Raw genomic sequence first — 27,375 nt, 5'->3', positions numbered from 1 at the left:
AGCAAAACAGTCCTGTAGCTTAGCATCTGCGTCATCTGACCACTTCTTTGTTGACATAGTCATTGGTGATTCCTGCTTTAGTTTTTGCATGTAAGCGGGAATCAGGAGGATAGAATGATAGTCAGATTTGCCAAATGGAGCGCGAGGGAGAGCTTTGTACACGTTTCTGTGTGTGGAGTAAAGGTGGTCTAAGTTGTTTTTCCTCTGGTTGCACATTTAACATGTTGGTAGAAATGAGGTAAAACAGATTTAAGTTCCCCTGCATTAAAGTCCCCGGCCACTAGGAGTGCCGCCTCTGGATGAGCATTTTCTTGTTTGTTTATGGCCTTATTCAGCTCATTGAGTGTGGTCTTAGTGCCAGCATCGGTTTGTGGTGGTAAATAGACAGCAACAAAAAAATATAGATGAAAACACTCTTGGTAAATAGTGGGCTCTACAGCTCATAATGAGTTACTCTACCTCAGGCAATCGTAGCTTGCCTATTTTGTTATCCAATGATTCTACGGTGGCTAATAGGACTGATGGTAGAGGCAGATTACGCACTCGCCGTCGGATCCTTACAAGGCACCCCAACCTACGTCCCCGATATCTCCGTCTCTTTCTCATGTGAATGTTGGAGATTTATCTTTGTCCAGTACGAGGTGAGTAATTGCTGTCCTGATATCCAGAAGGTCTTTTTGGTCATAAGAGACGGTGGCAGAAACATTATGTACAAATAAGTTACAAATAACGCGAAAAAACACACACAATAGCACAATTGGTTAGGAGTCCATAAAACGGCAGCCATCTCCCCCGGCGCCATGACACCTTGAAGACTTTCACTTTGATTATGCCTGCACATCATGGTTCACCAGCAGCCCCAAACGTCTAAAGAATAAGCTACCAGCCAAACAAGCTTGTAAGAATTTAATAAACTCCCCCCTCATACTCATCTGGTGGTTGAGCATTTTTTCATTTCTATCTCTGTAATTGTGTGTATGTATTTATGTAAAAAAATAGGGATCACAATGGAAATAAGTCAATGACTTTATTGTATAATCCTGGTCACTTAAACATCTTTGTGTATATATGTATTTTTTTTACTGACACATAAAACCAATCAATCAATTCAAACTGTGAAGCAGCGAATTGATGAATAGAAAGAGACATCTCCTACAAAACACCAAAAAGTTTAATGACATTCAGAGATTGTCAAGCCAAGCCTTCGATACTGGGTAATTCTACAAGGTAGGGTCGGATGTATTTTCTGTTTCTTGAGATTGTCTATTTATTGTGATATTGAAGTGCCTGAAATCGGTATGCTTTGTTTGTTGGTTGTGTGGTGCATTTGCACAGAAACCTGTTGGTAGAAAATGTGTTGCATATATTTTATATAATTATAAATATGGCATCAAAATGATGAAAATCTGATTTACCCCTAGCTGATCATTTTCTGCAGCTGGCTCTGATCGAAGTGTAATGAGGGACAGTGGTGGTCGGCAAACCCTCAAACTTCTGGCCCGTAGCCCTGCATGGCATCGACTGTGCCACAAAAGCATGCTGAAGTGGCAAAGTCGATATCCATGCTTATAAACAAAGGGTCGCAACTATTATTATTTTTGGTCGTAAACATTATTTTATAGTTCATTCTATGAGGGGGGAGGGTGTTACATTTATTTTACAGTAGAAGGGGAGGATCATGTGAAAATATCTAATGTTCAGGAGGGGGTGCATTTTTTTTACACCTGGACCAGCCCCCCAACAGTAAATTTCGATCTGTCCCTAAGCTGTCATGCCTGCTAGCAAGGTAAAGAGCAATTGAACAGGTAAAGAGGTATGCTTAGATAACCTATGCAGAAAAATAGGTGTTTCAGGTGTTTGAAATTCTCCTACATCCGGAGGAGTGGGGGGGTCACCCGGGCCACCTCCCGTCCATCCTCATGTACTTCGTGTACCACCTCTAAAATAATGGGTGCATGACGCCCCTGAATCCAGGTTTCAATTAGTCAGACTCAGGACAGTTAGACTACATTAAGCCACAGTTAATACTAGCTTCAAAGAGATTCACTGTAAACCAAATGTAAACGAGCTGCAAATTGTGAAAGTATCTCTGTTGTGTAGGAAGAGTTGGCCTAATCATCCTGGGGATGACAGCATTTGAGAAATGTGGTAGGTGAGCTGGGTTCAACTTGGATTTGCATTATTAGGTGATTATTATATAGATTTTTATTTCATTTGTGTGACCACAGTGTTAAATGTATGAATGATTTTCGTTCAATTCTTTATTCATTTATATAACTTTTTCATTTTCCACAGTGATTGAAATGTAGACCTCAATTTACCCCACTTCCTACAGTCATTCCTGGTATTGCATTAGCTACCCTATTTGATGAAGAAATTACAATTGAACTACTTGACCATTTTCCAAGAGAAAACTACTTCATATAGAGTTGGGGGTTCTGCAGATCAATTGGCCTAAATATAATAAACTGTTGAACATTGTGAGGATAGAACTAAACTTTGTGATAGAACCCCTGGTAGAACATTGAAGGATACATTGCTGTTTGTTATGTGTCTGAGCATGTACTTCCCAGTCCTTAAGGAAATGTGACTGGACCTCCTCTAAACCAATCAAATGTGTGGATTAGCACCGACAACAAACAAAAGATCGAGGTTAGCCATACTTTGTCGATGTCTACCAGCTCTAATAATATCTGCGAGATAAATCGTGTCGTATATTTTCAGTTTGTCTCCAAAACGCTTTAGTGAGATGGGTTTTCTTCATTAAATTTGGTCGTTTTATGTGTTTAGCGGATGTCAGATATTGAGCCATTTTTGCAATACGCGTATTTAGTTTGCTAGCTTGTTTTGTGGCTAGCATTAGCTAACAGCGTTAGCTTTTAAAATACTTGACAGTTTGTGGAGGCGTCTGACTTATAGTTAAGTTGTTTGAATCGGTGGCTGACACGCCTTTAACTTAAATAAACCCGTTTGTTCGCCATGTCGGGACAGTCATCGGGCTGTGGGTTTCTTATGTCGGTTGTTGTTCACGGAGACTCGGCTCTGAACGAGCAGGAAAATGAGCTCAACCAGCAACTCAGACGGCTCTATCCAGCGGTAAACGAACTTGAAACCCCGCTTCCTCGATCCTGGAGCCCGAAAGACAAGTTTAGTTACATTGGCCTCTCTCAGAACAATCTTCGAGTGCACTACAAAGGTAACTATCTATGACGCGTGAATGAAATTAAATGTGAGTGCTAACGTTAGCAAGCGTCATCCGCTTACTTTGCTGCGGTTACATGTCAGTGGCTAGCTAGCCGTACTCTTAGTTACTCTACGTTACCTAGGCTAGCCAACGTTCGCAGCTAATCTTAGTAGTTATCGCTCTCAAAACGAATTGACAGCACTAGTTGGCTGCAAACAACAGTCAAGCTAATGTTAGTTTGGTAACCAGGTAATGATTAACAAAAATACGCTATTTTGTAAACCAGCTGGCGAAATCCCCAGCCAAAACAAGAACGTTAAGTAGCAACGTTACGCCAGCGAGCTTTCCAGTTGGACGAACTGCAGTCCTAGCTAACAACTGTTTGTCAAAGCTAGCAACAGTTGTTAATTAGATATTTTTTAACATAATTGACATGTCAGTTGTACCTTGCTACATAACTGGCTCGTTTCTTTGTTTTCCAGCTGTTTAGCAAAGATGGACTCTACCAGGTCCGGAAATAAACATGTCACAACCGCCGATTTGTTATTTTTATTTGACATTCATTTAATTAGGCAAGTCAGTTAAGAACCAGTTCTTATTTTACAATGGCGGCCTACCCCGGCCAAAACGTCCCGTAACCCTAGCTGATTAGGCTAACTGATTTATAATGGCAGGGCCCACTGCTAGCCTGTTTTATTTATCAAGGGCCCAGGGTTCACAAATTAATTCATCTACTAGTTAAGCTACTAGTTAAATTGGCACAAATCAGCAAGCTAGCTTTGTCAAGCTGACAAAGCCAAAAACGACACCTTAAGGCAAAGCCCTTATCCTGTGTAGGCTGTCGTCTAGCTATAGGCCTAAAGTTAGCTAGCTAGCCTAGAAATGCTTCTTTAGCACTACCCATTTCGGATCTGTATACCCTATATTAGGTCATATTGGTGGCAAATACTATTATTCAATCGGTTGCTATGTCATGGTGGAAGTCAATGGCTGGAGTGAAAATCAAGGCTCTTGCTTTGTACCTCAACCAACTAAAGGTATTTTCCCCAGTGTTTGTAGGCCTACTACATCAAGGTGTAACAGTGTATTTCCTTTCTGGGTGTGTAGGCCATGCATTTGACCCTTTAAACAATCTCTTCATAGTATGTGATGTGTCTAGAGAACATCATGGCTTTACACATCCTTTTGTGGTTATACAGACCACTGAGGTTATAATATGAAAAAGATCTAGACTATGCCTGACCTTTTCGTTTTCAACGTAATCTATTCGCGTTTGCATATGCCGATTCATGGACCGTTTTTATATCCGGTTTACACAGCCTAACTTGACATGCGCACTTGAACTCGGTGCGCACAGGGAGCAGCCACGATGTCATCCAAAAACATTGGCAGACATTGGATGAATGTTAGATCTGCATTTTTTTTTTCTGGGCTACCTGACTAAATTCACAAAGAAATGACTGACTTATAGAACTGTCATTCTCATTGAAAGCATGTCTAAAAAGCTGTAGCTCTGTTCTGTGCTCTATTTATATGCTTCACATTAAGTTTAATTTTTTGCTTCTTTCTGTTTTGTACAACAGCTTCAAACAGCTGAAAATACAATATTTTTGGTTATAGAAAATATATTTCAGTGGTTTAAATGGTCCAATGATTCTCTACACTAGCTTGTTTTGTCACAAACTGAAATTAGGCTAATTATTAGAATTTAACAACCGGGAAATAAGCCTCTGTGACAATTTTAATAATTCAATGAATGTTTTGTGCACAAAGGTGATGACTGTCCTTATTAGGAATGTTCAAATCTGACTTCTATGGAAATTGTCTTTCTGGGCCAGTACTGACGCAAAACTGTAGGAGCGGTCAACTGTGCTTCTATACCGGAACCCTGGCTCCATGATTCATCAGCCAGGCAGGCATAGTGCAAACTTTAAACCAACACACTTGGCTGACAACTGGTCACTTGAGACTGACACTTTAGGGTATGTGAACATAGTCACAGGGATGGGTGGGCCAAAGATTATAAATATACTGACAAGATGCATGTCTCTTCACCCAAACAATGGGAGTCGTTGACCACATGGCGGGTTGTCTAGCTCCCGCGTATCCACCAACAAAGTAAGGATAGATCTCATTATTGTAATCCTTTTTTAAATATTCAATGATGGTTGTTGATTTCAAAAACCTGTATTCAATGGCGATGGATGCTATACTACTAGCCTCATGCCATGAATAGTCATCTCAAGACAACTCCGATAAAGTTCTCAATGTTGCCGGGGTGTCACGTGTCCTACTTAGCAGTACACTTGTAACCACTTAAGCAATATGAAACTTCTATTAGATCAAATAAACCTCATGTAGCAAATAAGACATACATTCGTTGTTGTTGACCAAATTCAATACTCATTGACCTCCATATAAAACTCCATGCTTGGTGGGTGAAACAACAAAAACACCACCTGCTGGAGGGAGAGATTTTCGCAGAGTTGGCCCACAATAGTGGAATTTGTGGTATGCCTTAAATCAAATTCCCCCATTGAAACTGGTGGATACAAATAGTGGAATAATGCCATGTTTAGCATCTAGTCCCAGTAAGGTTTGTCTTTTCTTGAATTTATATAAAATGCAATGTAGTTAATTTGACACAACTGAAATCGCACTGTGGAAGTATTAGACTTCAGAATTACATTACATGCATACCTGTAGACTAGGCACTGTATAGCCTACCTCTGGATCTTGCAGGGCTTGACATGGGCTGCTGGCCCAGGTAGGTTTTGGAAACCATCTGGGCAAGTCAATCATCCATAATGCTATTTTCAATCTAGGCTATATAATTGATGAGAAAAGTCTGTTCCAAAAGCTGTTAGTTAATGTACAGTGTAACCTCTAAGCTGCGCACGTGCGCAAAGCTCCACTGGGATTTCCACGCAGAAGAAATATCAGCCCACGCAGAGAAGCAAGAGTGAACTTCATTCAACTTTCTACATCCCTCCCCTATCAACGTTTCCCTTAACTGGCAATTGATCGAATCAACACTATTAGCCACTTTCAATGCAACAAAACAAACTTTGCGAGAGATTTTGTGGTAGGCAGAACGCATTAGCGTTGGATTCTATTGCATTGACTGGCACTCTACACAGGCCCGCACTCTACACAGGCCCGCACTCTACACAGGCCCGCACTCTACACAGGCCCGCACTCTACACAGGCCCGCACTCTACACAGGCCCGCACTCTACACAGGCCCGCACTCTACACAGGCCCGCACTCTACACAGGCCCGCACTCTACACAGGCCCGCACTCTACACAGGCCCGCACTCTACACAGGCACAGGCCCGCACTCTACACAGGCCCGCACTCTACACAGGCCCGCACTCTACACAGGCCCGTGCGCCATAACCAATCAATGCTGCAGTAGACCAATATGCAAATAGACCATTGCCATATATGGATCTGTGCCATTCACTTTGAACTGGACTGTTTAAAGCATGAGTGGTCGTGAGTAGGTGAACTTGTTTTCAGATCAAAGCGAGAGCTGCATGTAGCCACTAGCGCACATTTGTTCATATCCTTCGCTAGTTAGTGAGTTATTAGCCCAGTTATAGATCATTAGTAGTCAGCAATGGGGGAGTGATTGCTTCCTACAAGAACACAATGTGTCCATTTCTAGCCGTCTTTGAAAAGCGAGTCAGGTAAAAGAAATGTTTTTAACCTTTTATTTAACTAGGCAAGTCAGTTAACCAAATCCAACCCGGAAGTGCTGTTTTTCCTGAAAGCTCTTTATTCCATAGCCTGCCTTTGCTCCATTTAACGGGATACCAACCAGATTCCCCATGGTGTGAAGTCTTTAGACATGGTTTCAGGCTTTTATTTTGAGAAATGAGCGAGAAAGATTACATCGCGTCATGCAGCGTTTTGCATGTGCAACAGCTTGGAGCAGACATTTTCACTCTCCTATCGAAGAAGCTATAGTCCCGGTTGAAATATTATTGATTATATATTGTAAAAAATAACCTGAGGATTGATTATAAAAAACGTTTGACATGTTTCTATGAACTTTACGGATACTATTTGGAATTTGTCTGCCCGGTCTTGACCGCTCGAGCCTGTGGGTTTCTGAACACAACGCGCCAACCAAACGGAGGTATTTTGGATATAAAAATAATCTTTATGGAACAAAAGGATCATTTTATTGTGTAACTGGGAGTCTCGTGAGTGCAAACATCCCAAGATCATCAAAGGTAAGCGTTTCATTTTATTGCTTCTCTGGTCACGAAAGTCAGAAAAGTCAATCTACTTGGCTGGTAGCTGTTTAATGTTTTGTCTACTGAGAGATGTCCTTAAATAAACGATTGGAAGGCTTTCGCTGAAAAGCTTTTTTGAATTCTGACACGCCAGGTGGATTAAGAACAAATTCTTATTTTCAATGACTGCCTAGGAACAGTGAGTTAACTGCCTTGGTTAGGGGCAGTACGACAGATTATTTTAATTGTTTTACCATGTCAGCTCGTGGACTCGATCTAGCAACTTTTCGGTTATTGACCCAACGCTCTAACCACTAGGATACCTGCCGCCCCTAAAGAGCTTTTTTTTTTTGTCTGAAAGAGTGTTGAATTTTGCGTAAGCTAAGTAGCCAAGAGGGTAGCATACATGGTCGGATTCTCTGATAATGTAGTAATTTGTGTTTTTATAAAGTGTCTTCTTGCATCAAACACATTTTCAGTCACCTTGTCTGAAGGACAAGTGGATAAACAGGTTGTCAATCACTTTTCAAAAGTCTCATGGAACGTAGGCCTACATTGAACACCAGACATTTGCTGCTACTGTAGGCTGAACATGGTAAAATATTATGGGATGAATGTTCTAAATTCTTTTTGATGGTAGGCCACTCTGATAGTCCTACATTATGATCAAATGGCCAGTAGCCTACTTGACCACTGTTAAAACTAACTTAAAGCGGGTACAGCCTGTTCACAGTAAACATGTGCCAGGAGTTGCACAATTTTCACTACGTTCAAGTTTGAGCCCAGCAAAAAATGAGGGAACATTATCCCGCTCAAAATAATCTACATAACCAAACTGTCACGCAGCTCTCAAGTGGTTCTTTTGTGGAGCAGCTCACAGAAGAACGACAGCGTTAGGGTAGGTAGGAAAGACTTTTCGATTTATGATACACAACTTTTTGTGTCGACACCCCTTCAAATTAGTGGTTTTGGCTATTTCAGCCACATCCATGCAATCTCCATAGACAAACATTGGCAATAGAATGGTGTTACTGAAGAGCTCATTGGCTTTCAACGTGGCACCGTCATAGGATGCCACCTTTCCAACAAGTCAAATTCCTGCCCTACTAGAGCTGCCCAAGGTCAACTGGAAGTGATGTCATTGTGAAGTGAAATGTCTAGGTGCAACAATGGCTCAGTCGCAAAGAGTTAGGCCACACAAGCTCAGAGAAGGGGACCGCCAAGTGCTGTAAGCATGTAAAAGTCCTGTTGCAACACTCACGACAGAGTTTGTAACTACCTCTGGAAGCAACTTCTGCATAATAACTTTGTCGGGAACTTAATGAAATGAGTTTCCATGGCTGAGCAGCCGCACACAAGCCTAAGAACACCATGCCAAGTGTTGGCTGGTGTGGTGTAAAGCTCGCTGCCATTGGACTCTGGCGCAATGGAATTGCTTTCTCTGGAGTGATTTAATCACACTTCATCTGGCAGTCTTGCAGACTAATCTGAGTTTGGTGAATGCCAGGAGAGCGCTACCTGCCCCAATGCATAGTGCCAACTAAAGTTTAGTGGAGGAATAATGGTCTGGGGTTGTTTTTATGGTTTGTCAAGTGAAATTGTATTGCTCTAGCATACAACGATATTCTGTGCTTCCAATTTTGTGGCAACAGTTTGGGGAAGGACCTTTCCTGTTTCAGCATGACAATGCCCACATGCACAAAGCGAGGTCCATACAGAAATTACTTGGTTAGAGCGTTGGACTAGTAACCGGAAGGTTGCAAGTTCAAACCCCCGAGCTGACAAGGTAGAAATCTGTCGTTCTGCCCCTGAACAGGCAGTTAACCCACTGTTCCTAGGCCATCATTGAAGATAATAATTGGTTCTTAACTGACTTGCCTAGTTAAATAAAGGTTAAAAAATAAAACTTGTTGATCAGTGTGGAAGAACTGGTGGCCTGCACAGAGGTCTGATCTCAACCCCATTGAACACCTTTGGGATGAATTGGAGCAATGACTGCGAGCCAGGCCTAATCGCCCAACATGAGTGCCCATCCCCACTAATGCTCTTGTGGCTGAATGGAAGCAAGTCCCCGCAGCAATGTTCCAACATCTCGTGGAAAGCCTCCCAGAAGAGTGAAGGCTGTTATGGCAGCAAAGGGGGACCAACTCCATATTAATGTTCATTTTGGAAAGAGATGTTCGATAAGCAGATGTCCACATACTTTTGGTCATGTGTAGCATTTACTGGTAGATAAGTTAACAGTGGATATTTAAACCAGAAATCGACTTTTTGGTCCGAAATCTTTCCAAAGCCTAATTCCGTCATCTTGCGCTGTTTTGAATGAACAATTCTAACAGCTTTCCCAAAACAACCTTCCCAAATGAATGTTGTTGAATGCGAAGTAGGTCGAGCTGGCAGAATGTGCTGATGAGTTGCACAGTATCAATCCGGGGGGTGTTAATGAAGACTCTGCAGTCACATGTAGGCTACACTGTACAGTATAGAAACACCACTACACAACGGCCTCTTGCTTGGTTCGCAATTGAATTAAAGGGCACCTATAACCCTCCCCACAAAAATATATATAAATATTCTCCCACACCTCATTAGTGGTCTCCTAATGTGGGCTAACCATTGTTGTGGATTGCTTTTTTTATAGGGCCACACGACTAGCCTGCTGAAAATCGCAAACAATGACCCCCCTTTTTGGAGATTTGTTTTATACATTTGCGCAATCTCTGACGACTAAGGTCTCTGATTCAGAGGTGTTGGAATAAATGTGGAATAAAGATTTCAGTTGTGCAACTGACTAGGTATCCCTGTTCGTGTGTATTGACATTCATATCGCAATGTTCTAGCCGGACTTGTTTTTTTGCAGACATTTAGCGGGGCTCCCGAGTGGCGCAGCGGTCTAAGGCACTGCATCTCAGTGCTAGCGGTGTCACTACAGATCCTGGTTTGATTCCAGGATTGTATCACAACCGGCCATGATTGGGAGTCCCATAGGGCGCCGCACAATTGGCACAGCGTCGTTAGGGTTTGGCGGGGGTAGGCCGTCATTGTAAATAATTTAACTGACTTGCCTAGTTGAATAATGATCCAGAGGGACTTACAGAAGCAATTAGGGTAAAGTGCCTTGGCGACTCACCCTAAATTCTACTGCGCTACCTTTTGCTAGATACTTGAGTCTAAGACCGCCATTATTGAAGCCGTTTGTGGTGACAAAAGGCATGAAGGGCGTTGTACAAAAAGTAATCAGCGACGGGATCGTCTAACCAATCAGAGTATCAAAGTCAATGATAATTCGTTTTATTTTTTTACCCATGTGTGTTCTTTCTCTGGCTCAACCCAACGGCTTCTGGAACAATCAGACGGCCTGAATGTATTTGCATTTGACTGGAGCAAGGAGTCTGTAGTCAGGCACGCAATGTACAGCGTTACCCATCTTGGTTCTGTTAAATGGTGTATCAGCCAACTGTCACCCACAGAACACAACTGAAGCGTTGGCACAAATATTGTGTTCACTACAACCCCAGTTGTAACTAACCTGATTCAGCTAATTACTAGAATCTGGTGTGCTAGATTATGGTTAGTGAACCTACAGGACGGTAGCTTTCCAGGAACCGGGTTGTTGACTTACATTAGGAAGCAAAGTGGAAATTGGCATCGTTGTCACCATCTTGGACGACGATCACTCAGTTTGCATGTGAAAAAAGCCGGATGTGGGGGTTCTGGGCTGGTGTGGTTACACGTGGTCATTTCAGTAATCTGTTTATTTCAGCTCATGACCCATGGGACCAACACTTGGCATGGTGCGTCTTATTTTTGTTCAGTATAGTAAAATATGATATTTCGCCCAGCCCCATGTTGACATTGCAATGTACAGCATTACCTATGGATCTTGGGACCATGAAAAGTGCGATCAGCCTACTCTGACACCCACAGATTGCAATTCTGAAGAGTTCACACAAATATTAGCTTCAATGCTCTTGTGGGAAAATCACCTCTATTCAGACGATTTGTACGTACTGAACATTCATATTGCCATGTACAGCCGTACCTATTGGGGAGGGGGATATCCCAACATTGTTGCTGCTAGGACTGTGAATTGAGCCACATTAGCTCAGTGTTGTCACGGAGTAGGCCGATGCCCCATTTCATGGTCCCAAGATCCATAGGTAAGGCTTAACAGCCCACAATGCAATTCTAAAGTTATAATACATCCATAGTGCGATTTCAACAGCTTTTACGTTTGTGTCAAATGAACTACTTACTGCCTTTGTTGAATTTGTATAACATTCCAACCTTGTTTAGCGTGCTCGATATGGCATTATTCCACTATTTGTATCAGTTTGCTTCAGTTTCAAGGGGGACTTCTTATTTAGAAGTTGAATCGCAAATTCCACTTGTTGGTAATCGTTATTGTTGCTAGTGTCACAGGTGTGAATGGACTCTCAGGGTTGACATTATTTCTGACTTACAGACGGTGCAGGATAATTACTTTTCTGGGTGTCCTAAATGCAAGTGTATGGGCCAAATGTCCCCCTTCCCAAATTAGATGTGACTACCTGCGACATTGTGATTTGTCCGAAAATCGTATTTATGGTTCCCACTTGGGGGTAGATTGTGCTGGGCGATTAACCAAAATGTCGGTCGTTTTTTTAAAAAAACTACTACTTTAACATCTTGTTCTATTTTTATTTTTTTCCTGTGAGCTCAATGCGCACATCACGCAATTTCTCTACAGGAATTAGATCAAACCTTAACTGTGTGACGTAGGGAGTTGTAGTTCACAACAGGCCAATAGTCGACATACAGTAGTTTAGTGCAGAAAAAATGGAACTACAATGATCATAATCCATTGCGCGCCTACTTGTCAATTGTTTCTTTTATGCCTGCTTTGTTAGGCTAGTGTGAGGCAGACTAGAAGCCAGAATGCCCAATTGAGAGGGATAGAGCAGTTGCTTCAAGGTATCTACCTGAAATGTATGATCTAAGTGATTTTGATAGTTGCTATTCATAAGTATACCTTTGACATTGAAGTAATTTTGTTAAGGCATAGGCAGCAGTTCTATAGATTACTTGGAATTAAATATTTTAAAGTCCTGTGAATAAATGATGGTTAAGTGATAAGCATTCACTACCATCATGGGACTTTTTATTAATTGTTCTGTGTTAAAGCGTTCAACCCGCATAGGAATTATTTTTCAACATTAATTGCACTAAGTGATGTAAAAATATATAATCGACCTCCAAAAGGAACTAATCGCTCAGCACTAGGGGAAAATGCTTTTTCTGTTCACCTAATGCTGAATTCCCACACCTCTTGGCATTCTCGTAGATCTGGTTTAAGCAATATGGTAGTAATTGCTGCTGTCTGATTGGCCAGGGGGAATTTCTGTCGTACTACTTAACCCTATCCAATTGTTTCAGATCTAAAGCAGTGCCTAAGGGTAAGAGCTAGGTGTTGAATTGCTTACAGGGTGTCTTGTTTCATTCATGCCATCGCTTCCATCCACTCACAGGTCATGGAAAGACCCCTAAAGATGCGGCATCCGTACGAGCCACTCATCCCATCCCAGCTGCCTGCGGGGTCTACTACTTTGAGGTGAAAATCATCAGTAAAGGCCGAGATGGGTAAGATGGCTGCACAGAATTGAGCACCACGCACACATTGTGCTCTACCCATGCAAACCTCTTGACTTAACTAATCATAGTCTACAGTTAACGTTTTGTTCAATCAAGGTCATCTCATCAGTTCCCTGTAATAGTTAACGGTTCTGAGATTAGACTCCACCCCATTAATCGGCCTATCAACTTTTTCCTAGGGTGTATTCACTAGGAACCAAACTGAACAAAAACCTGAATTTGTCTAAAACACACTTTTTCATTTGCAATTCAACTTTTGTTATGCTGTGCACTAATGAACACCCCTGATTTCCATTGCTGAGCACATCTCTGGACAGTTAGGAATTGACATTTGCATGAGGGTGTCATGTTGGTATGATTCATGAAATTCCCTTGAGGCAGTTTAGATATCCTTAGCCAGTTCAACCAACTCTTTATAAAACTGTTAACATGCCCGGATCATCACATTTTGACCCTGCTATCTTTCTGTTTATCAGGTACATGGGTATCGGTCTCTCGGCTCAAGGTGTCAACATGAACAGACTCCCTGGTAAGGCGACTCTGAAAGCTATAGCTTGTGTGTGTCAATGTTGACACTCTGCCTTGGTCTTCGGGTGGGTTGGAAGACCGTTTGGTTTGTGAATTGTCCCTGTCTGTGATGGGGAATTATGTGAATTGGTTTGTGTGTGTATTGTCTGGAAGACGTGCTGGTGATGAACATACACTTGTGTGTTTCAGTGGATTGTCTGTTTTCTTTGAGTATGTATTGTCTGAAACTCATGTGGGTGTGCCCTTAGAAGCCAGACAGGCTGCTTATTCTCTGTCCTGACATGACACCATTGGGGCAGGGTCACATGTTGGGGGGGTGTTTATCTGGCAGTGCAGGGTGTCTCTCTCTGACACTGGCCTGCATCCCAAATAGCAGACTATTTCCTACATAGTGCCCCACATGCTCTGGTCAGAAGTTGTCCACTATATAGGGTGCCATTTGAGATGCATCCTGTAACCCTTCAGGGCACAGGGCGGGCCCAGCAAAGGCCCACGGCATAGCAATGCAGCGCAGTCGTATAAAATGGCAGACAGAGCAGTGCCAGATCATGGCTAAGTAAACACTAATGGCTAGTTTTTAACTTGCTAAATAAAACTGTTATTAGCTTTGACCCACAAGTGTCAAATGGAACGTGGCTAATTCTTAGGAAACCTAATACATACATGCATGAGAATTCAAATGAGAACTTCAATTATTTGAGACATTTTATAGCAGAGACTTAATTAGCATAATGCACATAATTGTTAGGTCCTAGGTTTTAAACGCTATACTGAAATGGGAGCTTCTAATCTAATCAGTGCCGTGGCAGATCGATAGGCCTATAGTTTACCCAGGTGTAAAACGGATACTCATCTTCTGCTGTGAGGCTTTTTAATCTGAACATTTAGTTTAAGATGCATTGGTGAAGTGTTGTTTCTAGTGTGTGATGGTTAGTGCAAACACATTTCCTCGGTGTTTAATGAAGTACTATCTTATAGAGAATTGCTACTTATACTGAGAATATTATATATAAACGCAACAATTTCTAAGATTTTACTGAGTTACTGTTCATATAAGGAAATCGGTCAATGTAAAAAAAAAAAATTCATTAGGCCCTAATCTATGGATTTGGCATGGGTGGGCCTGGCTGGCATAGGCCCATCCAATTAGAATGTTTTTTTTGCCACAAGCTTTATTAGACAGAAATACTCCTCAGCAACCCTCCTCCCCCTGCATAGTTACATGTGGTTGTGAAGCCAATTGGACGTACTGCCAAATTCTTTAAAATTATGTTGGAGGCGTTGTGTTTTGACAAAAATGCACATTTTAAAGTAGTGTTTTATTGTTCCCAGCACAGGTGAGGAATATGCTTTTTGTGGATATGGAACATTTGGATTATTTCTATATTTTTCTCAGCTCATGAATCATGGGACCAAGATTTTCTATGTTGTGCTTACATTTTTGTTCAGTTTGTAAGTCGAGGCATCTTTCAGAGTGACGCCAATGTCTGTGTGGTTTTTCTCAGGTTGGGACAAACACTCGTATGGTTACCACGGAGATGACGGCCACTCGTTCTGCTCCTCCGGCACGGGGCAGCCCTACGGCCCCACGTTCACTACAGGTGACGTGATTGGCTGCTGCGTCAACCTCATCAACAACACCTGTTTCTACACAAAGAATGGCCACAGCTTAGGTATGGAACACCCCTGCTCTAGAACATAAAAATTAATTTAATTAATGTAGTAATCCATTATGAAACTTAAGCTGTGTCATTCAGTAACTTTTTGTGGAGTTATTGGGGGGGAATTTGGAAGTGGAAAATGTACACACTCTGAACTAACACAATGCGTGCCCCACCCTTTAATTTTTTATTAACGATTTATTTACACCATATCACTATCAAACACGTGATACACAATATTGTTCTGTCTCATCCTGGTCTGAATAATTTGACTCAAAGGCACATTTCTATACTTTTCTTTGCATATCACATTTCATCCCACCCTTCAATGTATTTTAGAGGCAACATTTTGTCCAATTGAACATCCATGGTTTGCATAGAATTGATATGCTGCATCATGCATTCCTGTACCCAACAATAGGATATTCAGTCAGAGATTAAGAAATGTATGTTGATGTTTTTATCTTCTCTCTTGTACTCTAGGAATAGCCTTTACAGATCTACCGGTAAGTATTATCCCACTGGCCATGTTGTCTTTAAAAGCTACATTCTGGGATGTGAAACAACTAAACGACACCCCTGCCACTGGTTTTGATCCACAGCTGAGGGATGGGGTTAGGGCAATGTAATCCCCCTCATTCATTGGTCACACTCTAGCTGCGTGGACTAACATTCCATGATATCCAAGAGATGGTGTCACATGCACCAAATCCATCAGAGGACCTTACAGTGAAATGCTTACTTATCAGCCCTTAACCAACAAAGCAGTTTTAAGAGAAATACCTACAAAAACAAGTAATTAAAGGGCAGCAGTTAAATGACGACAATAGCGAGGCTATATGCAGGGGGTACCGGTTAGTCGAGATAATTGACGTAATGCATGCATACTACCGGTCAAACGTTTGGGGTCACTTAGAAATGTCCTTGTTTTTGAAAGACGAGGACTTTTCTTCCCCCATTTTAAAATAACATCAATTTGATCAGGAATACAGTGTAGACAATGTTGTAAATTACTATTGTAGCTGGAAACTGCTTTAAAAAAATGTATTATTGAATATCTACATCGGCCCATTATTAGAAAGAAAGACCTTTCTTCTGAAACTCGTCAGTCTATTCTTGTTCTTAGAAATGAATGCGATTACATGTGAGAAATTGCCAAGAAACTGAAGATCTCGTACAAAGCTGTGTACTACTCCATCACAGAACAGCGCAAACTGGCTCTAACCAGAATAGATAGAGGAGTGGGAGGCCCCGGTGCACCTCTTTCTATTCTGGTTAGAGCCCGTTTGGGCTGTTCTGTGAAGGGAGTAGTACCCAGTGTTGTACCAGATCTTCAGTGTGCTTTTCTTTGAAAAACCAGGACATTTCAAAGTGACTCCAAACGTTTGAACGGTAGTGTATATGTGCGTAGAGTTATTAAAGTGACTTAAGCATAGATAACAGTATCAGCAGTGTAAAGGGGGGGTGCAAGTAGTCTGGTAGCCATTAGATGTTCTGGAGTCTTATGGCTTGTGGGGTAGAAGCTGTTTAGAAGCCTCTTGGACCTAGACTTGGTGCTCGGTACCGCTTCCCGTGCGAACAGTGTATGACTAGAGTGGCTGGAGTCTGACCATTTTTAGGGCCATCCTCTGACACCGCCTGGTATAGAGGTCCAGGATGGCAGGAAGCTTGGCCCCAGTGATGTACTGGGCCGTTCGCACTACCCTTTGTAGTGCCTTGCGGTCGGAGGCCGAGCAGTTGCCATACCAGGCAGTGATGCAACCAGTCAGGATGCTCTCGACGGTGCAGCTGTAGAAACTTTCTGAGAATCTGGGGACCCATGCCAAATCTTTTCAGTCCTGAGGGGGAATAGGTTTTGTCCGCTTCACGACTGTCTTAGTGTGTTTGGACCTTGTTAGTTTGTTGATGTGGACACCAAGGAACTTGAGGCTCTCAACCTGCTCCATTACAGCCCCGTCGATGAGAATGGGAGTGTGCTCAGTTCTCCTTTTCCTGTAGTCCACAATCATCTCCTTAGTCTTGATCATGTTGAGGGAGAGGTTGTTGTCTCTGACCTCCTCCCTATAGGCTGTCTCGTTGTTGATCAGGCCTACCAGTTTGAACCCTATTTGAAGGATAAACATTGTTTACAAACAACATTGTTTGCAAACAAGTAAACAATGGATGGAGTAATAAAACATGATATTTTGGCTTATGATAGACAGTTGTGCTAATTTCATTTAGACTTTTATGCATTCAATTCTTAAAGAATCAATGGGTAAATATCAAGAATATTAATTGAACAACTTCACAAATCCCAGACTGTAGCTTTAATGTAAACAATGCATATTTTTAATGGTGTTTGTTGCCTGGAGGATCTGATATAGAAAACAAATGTGAAGACTGAAGAAATTATGCCATTTTAAAGTTCCTAAAAAAAAAAAGTGAAATTTACATGTCTGCATTTTTTTCACTGCACTCTGAGGTGGGGGGGTTGAGAGCTGGCTGCGCTGTCCCCCTACCAGCAGAATGACCACTTGTTTGAGGATAAAATACGACTGCTTTAGCCGAAACAATAATCCATTGAGCAGAAACTGTTGGTCACGAGCCAGCATTCATGTTTCTCTGGGCTCTACGGTGATGTGCGTCAACTCCACTGGAGCTGACCTTTTCTCTGTTAGACCATGAAACGGGCTTTTTAGAAATCCCTCCGCTGCTAACTCCAGGGTCATGTTCATTAGGCGTGAAACGGGGCGGGAACTACCAGAGTATGCCGAATGAGAATGCAACCCAAGTGGTCGTGGGATTGTTTTTATTTATTGAATATGCCAATGTATAACTCACATTACATGACTTCCACTTTATTTCCTGAACTGCTTTTTTTTTGTGACCAACCTTTTATTCAGTTGTCATTTTTCAGGGGGGGTACAGGTACAAAAACAATCAAATGATTACATAACCCCCCTTGGTTTCCTTGGTGTTATACTGTCTGACCAAACTTAAAATGAGTAAGTTGGTGGTTTGGATTATGGGATGTCAAGGTCATATTTTTCCATATTCTGTTCCAGTTAATAATGTGGGGGTTCATATTCAATTAGTTAAGTGGACAATCATATTTTTCTTTTTAAGTGCCAGCTTTTTCAATTTTGGAGCAAATAGAAATTGTGACAATAATAGCACCAAAGCGTTTAAGGGTCATATCAGTGAAGACCACCTCTTCCAGGCCAATATGAGACTCCATTTGCCGCTACTCAGCCATGGGGGAGAAGAATCATGTCTAAACCAGTTTAAAATTGTATTTCCAGGCACATTTTGGCCCATCTTAAAGTTTGGTACGGATAGCCCTCTTTGTAAATTTTATCCGGGATCGTTTACCTTTGCCATATACAGAGTCTACAAAACATTAGGAACACCGTCCTAATATTGAGTTGCACCCCCCCATGTAAGTAATGGCAGTCTTTCTTGATAGATGGCAAATTCTGCTCTATCAGTACATTGTATTGACTTTGGAAAGAGCAATAGCTACCTGGTCTGAAGAGTTTGTGCTCAAACACAGCTGACAACGTAAAGTTCTTTTAACTCCAACTCTGCCAGCTAAACTAAGGTACAAGTGTGTTTATTTATCAGTCAGTTAGATGAGGATCCTGAACCATGTCGCCATGTTTTTGTTGATCTGCTCCTTATAAAACAACCTGTCCTGGAGTGTTCATTATTGCGCACTGTAGTGAAATGTTTTGCAACGGAGAACAAACGTTTCTTAAGCGGACAAATTCAGGCAGGTCCCTCCCAGTTTCATTTGGTTCCTAGTGAATGTAAACCTGGTATCAATTTGGCTCCTTGACCTATCTTGCTTGTGAAATTATATTATATACTCACTGAATTGTGGTAGAGGCTATATGGAACTTTCCCCTTGAGTGGTTAGATGAAAGAAAATAAATAAATACAAAAGATCATCTGTTTGAACCATGCATCCAACATTTTTAAGAGTTTGTGATTTAACAAATCATCTTAGTATATTTGTGTGTCCCCAGCCCAACCTGTACCCCACAGTGGGGCTGCAGACCCCTGGGGAGGTGGTGGATGCCAACTTTGGCCAGCACCCATTTGTGTTCGACATCGAGGACTACATGCGTGAGTGGCGGACTAAGATCCAGGCCCAGATCGACAGGTTCCCCATAGGGGACAGGGAGGGAGAGTGGCAGTCCATGATCCAGAAGTAAGTACCTTCCCTTGTAGCTGTACACACCAATGGAAACTACATTTCCCATCTGCCCTTGCAACTGGTTTGACTTGTATTATTGCCACTTATTTAAAAAAAAAAAAAAAAAAAATTATATCTCAAATTTTCCAACTTGTTTTTAAGTGGGTATTTCTGAGTCTGAACCTCGTATTTCCAAATTCCCAACAGCATTTGAAGGCAGCATATCGTTATCTGTAGATCATATCTCTCTGAGCTGTTATGCTTCTCCCACCTCTGTCTCCACAGAATGGTGGCATCCTACCTGGTCCACCATAGTTACTGTGCCACTGCCGAAGCCTTTGCCAAATCCACAGACCAGGCTGTGCATGAGGAACTGGCCTCCATTAAAAACCGACAGAGTGAGTCATGCTTGTGTGAAAGATGGGTTTAGGGTGTGTCCGGGTCATTGACTTGTGTATTTGCTTTGTGTATATTAGAGCTATATTCACAAAATGTAAACTGACTAGATGGGTAGTTGGCATAGGTGGAGCCATTACAATATTTCTTAGGGACACATCTGCCTAGAGGCCAGGGGCCAAAATGGACTGGGCCTAGAATAAATGATTGTCTAACACTTTAAAATGTTTCCGCTCTCATACCCTTGGAGATGAATGGGGAAATGCCATGCCACACTAAGTCTCCTCCCAATATGTGAATGAAAGTAAATGGGATGTGCTTGCAGAGATCCAGAAGCTGGTGTTGTCAGGCAGAATGGGAGAGGCCATTGAGACCACCCAACAGCTGTACCCCAGCCTACTGGAGAGTAACCCCAACCTCTTATTTATGCTGAAGTGAGTAACTGCAAGGGATTGGCACATTTAGGAACCGTACCTCTTAAGGGGAAGCTCAGGATATTACAACTTGTTAGATGGTTCCTCACCCTGGAAGTGGTTGTAAATTCCTGAACTTACCATTTAATGGCAAGACTGTACATTGATGTGCAGCCAAGTATATTTGGTTGTTGGTATATCTGTATTTGATTGATGCTGTATTTTTAATGTGGTGGTTGATGGTTTGACTGTTGTATTGGATAGGCCTGATCTTTGTAACCCTCCCCCTGTCCACTTAATCCCACTGTCTCTCAGGGTGAGACAGTTCATCGAGATGGTGAATGGGACGGACAGCGAGGTGCGCTGCCTGGGAGGCCGCAGCCCCAAGTCCCAGGACAGCTACACAGGTTCACCTCGCCCCTTCAGCAGCCCCAGACACAAAGCAAGCGGCTCCCAGGCCTACCTCACAGGTATATGATACACTGAACAATCTGTGGATTCCCCATGACAGATATGCATTGGTTAGTCACAGATGCCTTAAAATAAAAAAGCATCTATCTGGTGTGATAACCATTGGCCTCATGCTGCGTGACATCTCCTTCACATAGTTGCTCAGGCTGTTGATTGGCCTGCGGAATGTTCTCTCACGCTTCAAAGGCTGTGCGACGTTGCTGGATATTGGTGGGAATTAGAACACGCTGTCGTACACTTCGATCCAGAGCATCCCAAACATGCTCAATGGTTGACATGTCTGAATATTCAGGCCATGGATGAACTGGGACATCTTCAGCTTCTACGACTTGTGTACAGATCCTCATGAGGTGGATGAATAGCGCGACGAAATGTGCCTCGTCCCGGTATCTGTGTGTTCAAACTGCCATCGATAAAATTCAATGGTGTTCGTTGTCCGTGGTGTTTATGCCTGCCCATACCATAACCCCTCTGCCACCACGAGGCACTCTCCACAACGTTGACATCAGCAAACCACTCTCCCACACGGTGCCATACGCTGTCGTCATCTGCCCAGTGCAGTTGAAACTGCGACTCATCCATGAAGAGCACAATTCTCCAGTGGCCATCGAAGTGAGTAAATGCTCACCTGAAGTAGGTTACGACGCCGAACTGCAGTCAGGTCAAGACACTGGTGAGGATGAGCACACAGATGAGCGTCATTGAGGGTTTATGCAGAAATTATTTTGGTTGTGCAAACTGTTTCATCAGCTTTTCGGGTGACTGGTTTCAGGTGATCCCACAGGTGAAGAAGCCGGTTGTGGCGGTCCTGGGCTGGTGGGGTTGTGAGGCCGGTTGGACATACAGCCAAATTCTCTAAAACGACGTCGGTGGCAGTTTATGGGGGAGAAATTAACATTAAATTCTGTCTACAGCTCTGGTGGACATTCAGCTCATGAAACATGGGACGAACACTTTACATGTTACATTTTATGTTTTTGTTCAGTGTATATTCACACATCTCGTTGTGTTCATTAGGCACTTAACAGGCCAAAACAGGAAGGTACTTTTTGAAATGTTTTTTTTTTTTTTTTTTTTTTTTTTGCACAACGTTTTTGCAACAGTGTGCTGTTATAACTATGACCCTGGGGCGTGTTCAATAGGTACCAAATGGAAGAGCACTAACAAACAGGGAGGGACTACCTGCATTTGTCCAAAAGGATTACATTTCTTGTTTTTGTTGCTAAACGTTTCTAAACCTTATCCATGAACATGACCCAGTCCTGGCTCAAATTCATTTAGTCAAATACTTAAGGTGCACTTTATTTAGCTTGCCATTCACCTTTTTGTGTTTTTGTATTGTGTTTTTCATCTGACTGTCCTGGTTGCTTCCCAGGATTTGATGGCGGCTGTTGTAATGGGGTGATGTCCAGTAAGGCCCACCCCTCCCCCCACAGTCACAAGCCCTGCCCCCCGGGCCCAGCCCTCCTTGCCCCCGCTGCTGAGCTCAGCTCCCTCAATGGCAGCCACAGCCTGCAGCAGCCCAACGCCAGGTATGGAACATGCACAAGGCTATAATGTACTGAACACCCTACTCAATACTAGTTGCTTGTAAACGCTTCAACATGCATCCAACACTAGAGAAAATTAAAAAACGGTCAATACTGACAGTCTTGCACAGCCTGCTTAACTTCTACCTGCAAAACAAGGTATTGACACAACGTATCACGTAACCAAAAAACGCAGGTTTAAGATCGACTACATTGCAGTGGGACTGAGCAAAACTTCGGATTTACAAATCGGCTTGCAGTTCTAATAACTAATTTATGTTATCAAGATTATAAGTACTAGAACTCTGATATTCCAAATCTATGAGAATGGAAGAATCAAATGCTTTATTGAAATATAAATTATTTTTTGGGACTTTTTCGGGACTTTTGGGATTTTTTGGGATCTGAGGAGGTGTCAATGTTTATTGAAATGTATGAATGTTTATTTTTGTCTATCAAAAATAAAGTGTAATTTCTAATCTTTAAAACGGATCCACTCAAACACACCTACTGTTTTACCCACCCCCCCAGTACTGATGTGGACATGGAGGTTGACCACTTCACCAACGGAGTGACCGAGTCTTCCTCCAACGGCTTCTTCAATGGCACCTCCAAACACGGAGCCCAGACAGAGGACTGTGACACAGACATGGGTGAGTGACAGGCCATGACATCCACATGATAGTTTTAACTTTTTGAAGCTATACATTGCTTACAAACGAATGTAAACAATGGGAGTAGTGCATCTTTTTGGGGGTTACGATAAGACTGTTGTGCTAAACTCATGAGGCATAACTTGTCATTCAAGAATCAATGGGTGTCTGTATATAGCAAAAATTGAAATGATCATTGCATAGATTCCCAGATTGCACATTTGTTATATTCCGATGTAATTTTTTACAAAAGAGGCGGTACAACTGACATGATTGACTTTGGTCTACATCTATCAAACCATCCCTTGGAGTAGCTGAATGCTATGTCCTCGCGTGACGTGCAAGTTTGATTGGTTCTGTGTCCACAGAGGTGGAGTCAGCCCAGTCCAAGAGGCAGCTGTGTGGGGGAAGCCAGGCAGCCATCGAGAGGATGATCCACTTTGGCCGGGAGCTCCAGAGCATGAGTGAGCACCTACGCCGAGAATGCGGCAAGAACTCGGTCAACAAGAAGATGCTCAAGGTACTCTGTCAATTATGTTCAAACAACTTCCGATAAATGGCTCAATGTAATGGCTGTAAAACCTTGGATGTACATTTTGCTGTGAGTGTTTTGTGTGTACGTCACACTACATTACGTCTAAAAACGCAGCACTGCACTTGGCCTATAACTACATCCAATATCTCAAAACAGTATTTCTCTAGCAGTACACTACTGCACTGAACAATTTCAAAAATGTTACTAAATTATAGTTCCTATAAGGAAGTCTGTCAATTGGCATGAATTCATTAGGCCCTAGTCGATGGATTTCACATGACTGGGCAGAGGTGCAGCCATGGGTGGGCCTGGCTCCCAAGTGGGTGGGGCTATGCCCACCCATGGCTGCATCCAATCGGAATGAGTTTCTCCCCACAGGGGCTTTCATTAGACAAATACTCCTATCTTGGCAAAAGACAAATGCTCATGAACAGGGATGTAAACAAATTTGAGGGACTTTTTGTGCGTATGTCAGCTCATGAAACAGAACTAATACTTTACATGTTGCATTTACATTTTTGTTCAGTGTATGATCTGTCAATTTTGAACTTAGTGTACAATTTGAGGTTACTGTACCTTGATTCACTGCATCCATCTCTCATTAACAGCTGTTTCTCCTACCCTGCCTTTCCCCACTTTTCCCTGCAATGATTTTTACATTCTTCTAAATTGTTCTTCTTGGCTGTCTTTCTCCTCTATTTGTATGTCCCTTATCGCTTCCCATCTCCCTCTGTAGGATGCATTCAGTCTGCTGGCCTACTCGGACCCGTGGACGAGCCCAGTGGGCTACCAGCTGGACTCTATCCAGAGGGAACCGGTGTGTTCCACACTCAACAGTGCAATTCTAGGTAGGTACACCACACCTCTGGTTGTCACTTCAGAGCCTCTCCTCAACCAGCAGTCAAGTGTTGTCCACTCTGGGGCGGTTTCCCAGACACCGATTTAAAGACTAGTCTTGGACTAAGATGCACTTTCGATGGAAAATCTCCATTGAACATGCTGTTTAGTCTAGAACTTGGCTCAATCTCTGTCTGGGAAACTGGCCTGCAAATTTAGCATTTTGATTACAATAATGCTAATTCTGTATAGCTTCGGGTTGACTGGGGTGTTATCGTTTGAAAATGTCAACAAATTAGGGAGCGGTTAATTACCAACGTGGCCATAAATGTGAAGTCATAATTTATTTGAGTCATGGTTAATAAGTAGTCATTTGGCGGTGTCCATAGCTTTTGTTTTGTGTATGTGGCGGTGTTATGCGTTGCCTATGGGTGTGCTATGTGGAACTGACTTTACTTATTTAGTGTCCTTAGTTACTAGGCCCATGTCATGGATATGATGTGTAATGCATTGCCCAATGTTAGAAATGTATGAATCTCTAAAATTGTTGATTCAGTCTTTAATTGATTTTTAATAAGATGTGCACACTAAGGCCCTTATACAGCCTCACCCCCCCCCACCCCAAGTTACTCATTCAGCAGTGTCCTTAGCTACTTTTGTGTTGTTGAGTGTTATGCATTAACTATGGGAGTGATATGTAGTCCTTACATAGCTGTTTTCTACCCCCCCCACACACAGAGACTCATAACCTTCCCAAGCAGCCCCCTCTGGCCCAGGCTGTGGGACAGGCTGCCCAGTGCCTGTCCATCATGGCACACTCTGGAAGTGGCTCCTGCGCCTTCGCTGCTGTGGACGATTACCTGCACTAGCCCCCCACACACAGGTCCCCCACCTTCACACAAACTCAATCTGGATCCCTCCACTCCCCGGGCTAGCCAAGGCTACTTTCAGATTCTCCAACCTCCTGAAGTGTTCACTCATGCATTGGATTGGTGCAAGAATGCCTGGGAAGAGTTTTCACCATCTTCCTCACAGCAGTCCATTCCCTTGAAATCCATGAGGGGAGTGTACGAGTGTACTCTTTGGGATAGGGTGGAGAATCGGGACGTCGCCCAAGCCTCACAGGAACCCTGATGCAAGTCTGCCCACGTAATTTTGGTTGATGGGGAGAAGGGGGAAATTGCAAAGACTAGCCAACTAGTAAATTCACCTCTCTGATCTGTGTGACTGTGGCAAACCATGCAGGATTTTCATATGCCCAAACTACTGTGCGAAGGTGGGAGCACCCTGGTCTGAAGAACAAGGAACGGCTTTCCAGTGACCGCATAACACCAACCCAGTCAACATATGTTGACACTTCATTTGCCAACCCAAAACGTGGTCCGTTTAAACCCCTGACCAACTATACCTACCAGGCAAGCCAGGCCCACAGAAGACGTGAGTATTCCGACCCATTCTAGTGCATTTGCACCTGGGTTTGGAGTACGCTAGCTGATTCCCACCCCGAGAAACCAACTCCTTGGTGGCGCAAAAGGCACACCCAAACCCCATGGCATCAGTGACTGGTGACACATGTGGCTTGAAGATTGAAGAAGCCAGTGAGAGAATCTACAGTCTTGTCTTTCTTTTTAAAAAAAAATGTTGTTTATTTTGGGGAGGGGCAGTAGGTGGGGGAGGGTGGGTAGGCTCTGTTAACACTTCCTGGTTTACAAGGCATGGTGATTTATTATTCTAGCTAATTATATTCTTACTTGCATACACAGTATATTTGTTGCGCGCCGGCAAGAGTGAATTCCACCAAATAATAAAGGTCCCAATCCCACCACTCCTTACTAGTGACAAGTGTCAGCGTGTGTACATGTTAACATTTCTATGAATAAAATATCAATCATTAACTATTTAGCTACCAAAAGAAAGGAAAAAATATCTACCCTCAAAGCTTCACACTTGAGTGTTTAGAATCCTTTGTGGTGTTAGTCTCTGAAACTTTGTTATACTGTGGTTGAGAAGTTTAATTAACCCTTTCCATACCTGACCCCCCCCCAACTGCACAGCAGGTCTGATATGTTATGACATTTTTTTTCCTAATGTATTCATTCATGGCATCATATCCTTTTAGCCATGAAGAACTCATGAGCCCTTTCTTGATTTGACTGCTGAGATTGTCTCAGTTAAGTTCTAAATGAACATGTGTCTGTAATGAAGGGCTTTTCAGACTTTTAAATCCCTCAATGTTTAGCAGATTAGCCTTGTGTTGAACCGGTAGCGAGCTAGTGCCTAAGTGCTCATGATTTAATGTTAGCCAATACCCAGAATGGGTATTGTCCTGGTTTGGGGATAACCATAGCAGCTTGATGCTAGCCCAGGGCTTACCATAGCTCAGCTTGTGATGGCGAACTTGGTCAAGAGCAGGCTTGTGTAAGGTTAACCTTGCCCCCCCCAATTAGCCTTTTCATAGCTAACCACATCCCAGTGAAGCAAATGTTTGGATAATGGCATGTTTGAGATAGCGTCAAGATTCTGCAGAGACCTTCCCAATACCTGGAGAAGGGTTTTAACCTACCAATTTACTATAATGAGCCTATACTCTGCAAAATCTGGATATCGAACATGCCCATTTTCAGGTGTGAAAAACCCTTAGGCTGCTTTTGTCAGAAAACTTGTCATTAACAGAAAGACTTGGACTGGGAATCAAAGGCGACTGTAAAGCACTTGAGCCAACATCTGCAGCGTCTGGGACATTGCCTTTCAACAGGCAAATTGTTCCCTTGCAATGAGCTTGTCTACAACGTGCCTTAGCTTGAATCCCGGCCTTACTCTTTCCTAGTTTTTGTTGACCGGATCTCCTTTTAGTACTCTCAACAGCAAAACAGAAAATAAAATAGTATTGTCAACTGCACTGTGGTTACCACGTTTACAATAAAATAAAAAACATACCTAGGAAGGCGACATTGCAACTGTGCTTTAGTGCTTGCAGACGCAGAGAAACCACAAGCAGGGGCCTATGGAGCATCTCACAGTAGAAGTTGTGATTTATGATTGTTTTTGCTTTTCAGATCACAATGAATAATATTACATGGGATCTAATCCACTGAACATTCTCAGGCTGTATG

At 42.6% G+C, this 27,375-nt stretch overlaps 1 protein-coding gene across 1 annotated transcript; it reads left to right on the top strand.

The window, feature by feature from the left end:
* The first annotated feature begins 2,624 nt into the window (after positions 1 to 2,624).
* Positions 2,625 to 26,099, top strand: ranbp9 (RAN binding protein 9). The gene is made up of 14 exons (XM_024419934.2): positions 2,625 to 3,196; positions 12,936 to 13,047; positions 13,536 to 13,588; positions 15,093 to 15,260; positions 15,732 to 15,754; positions 19,259 to 19,443; positions 19,714 to 19,826; positions 20,150 to 20,258; positions 20,553 to 20,707; positions 22,084 to 22,240; positions 22,769 to 22,890; positions 23,259 to 23,410; positions 24,162 to 24,273; positions 25,001 to 26,099. Exons 1-14 carry the CDS (start codon positions 2,980 to 2,982, stop codon positions 25,129 to 25,131), a joined length of 1,809 nt encoding a protein of 602 aa, XP_024275702.2. The 5' UTR covers positions 2,625 to 2,979; the 3' UTR covers positions 25,132 to 26,099.
* The last annotated feature ends 1,276 nt before the right edge of the window (positions 26,100 to 27,375 follow it).

The sequence above is a fragment of the Oncorhynchus tshawytscha genome, linkage group LG10, assembly GCF_018296145.1.
Source record: "Oncorhynchus tshawytscha isolate Ot180627B linkage group LG10, Otsh_v2.0, whole genome shotgun sequence".
Taxonomy (NCBI): Eukaryota; Metazoa; Chordata; class Actinopteri; order Salmoniformes; family Salmonidae; genus Oncorhynchus; species Oncorhynchus tshawytscha.
The sequence above is the reverse complement of the archived record's forward strand: the minus strand, read 5'-3'. Positions and strand labels throughout refer to the sequence as shown.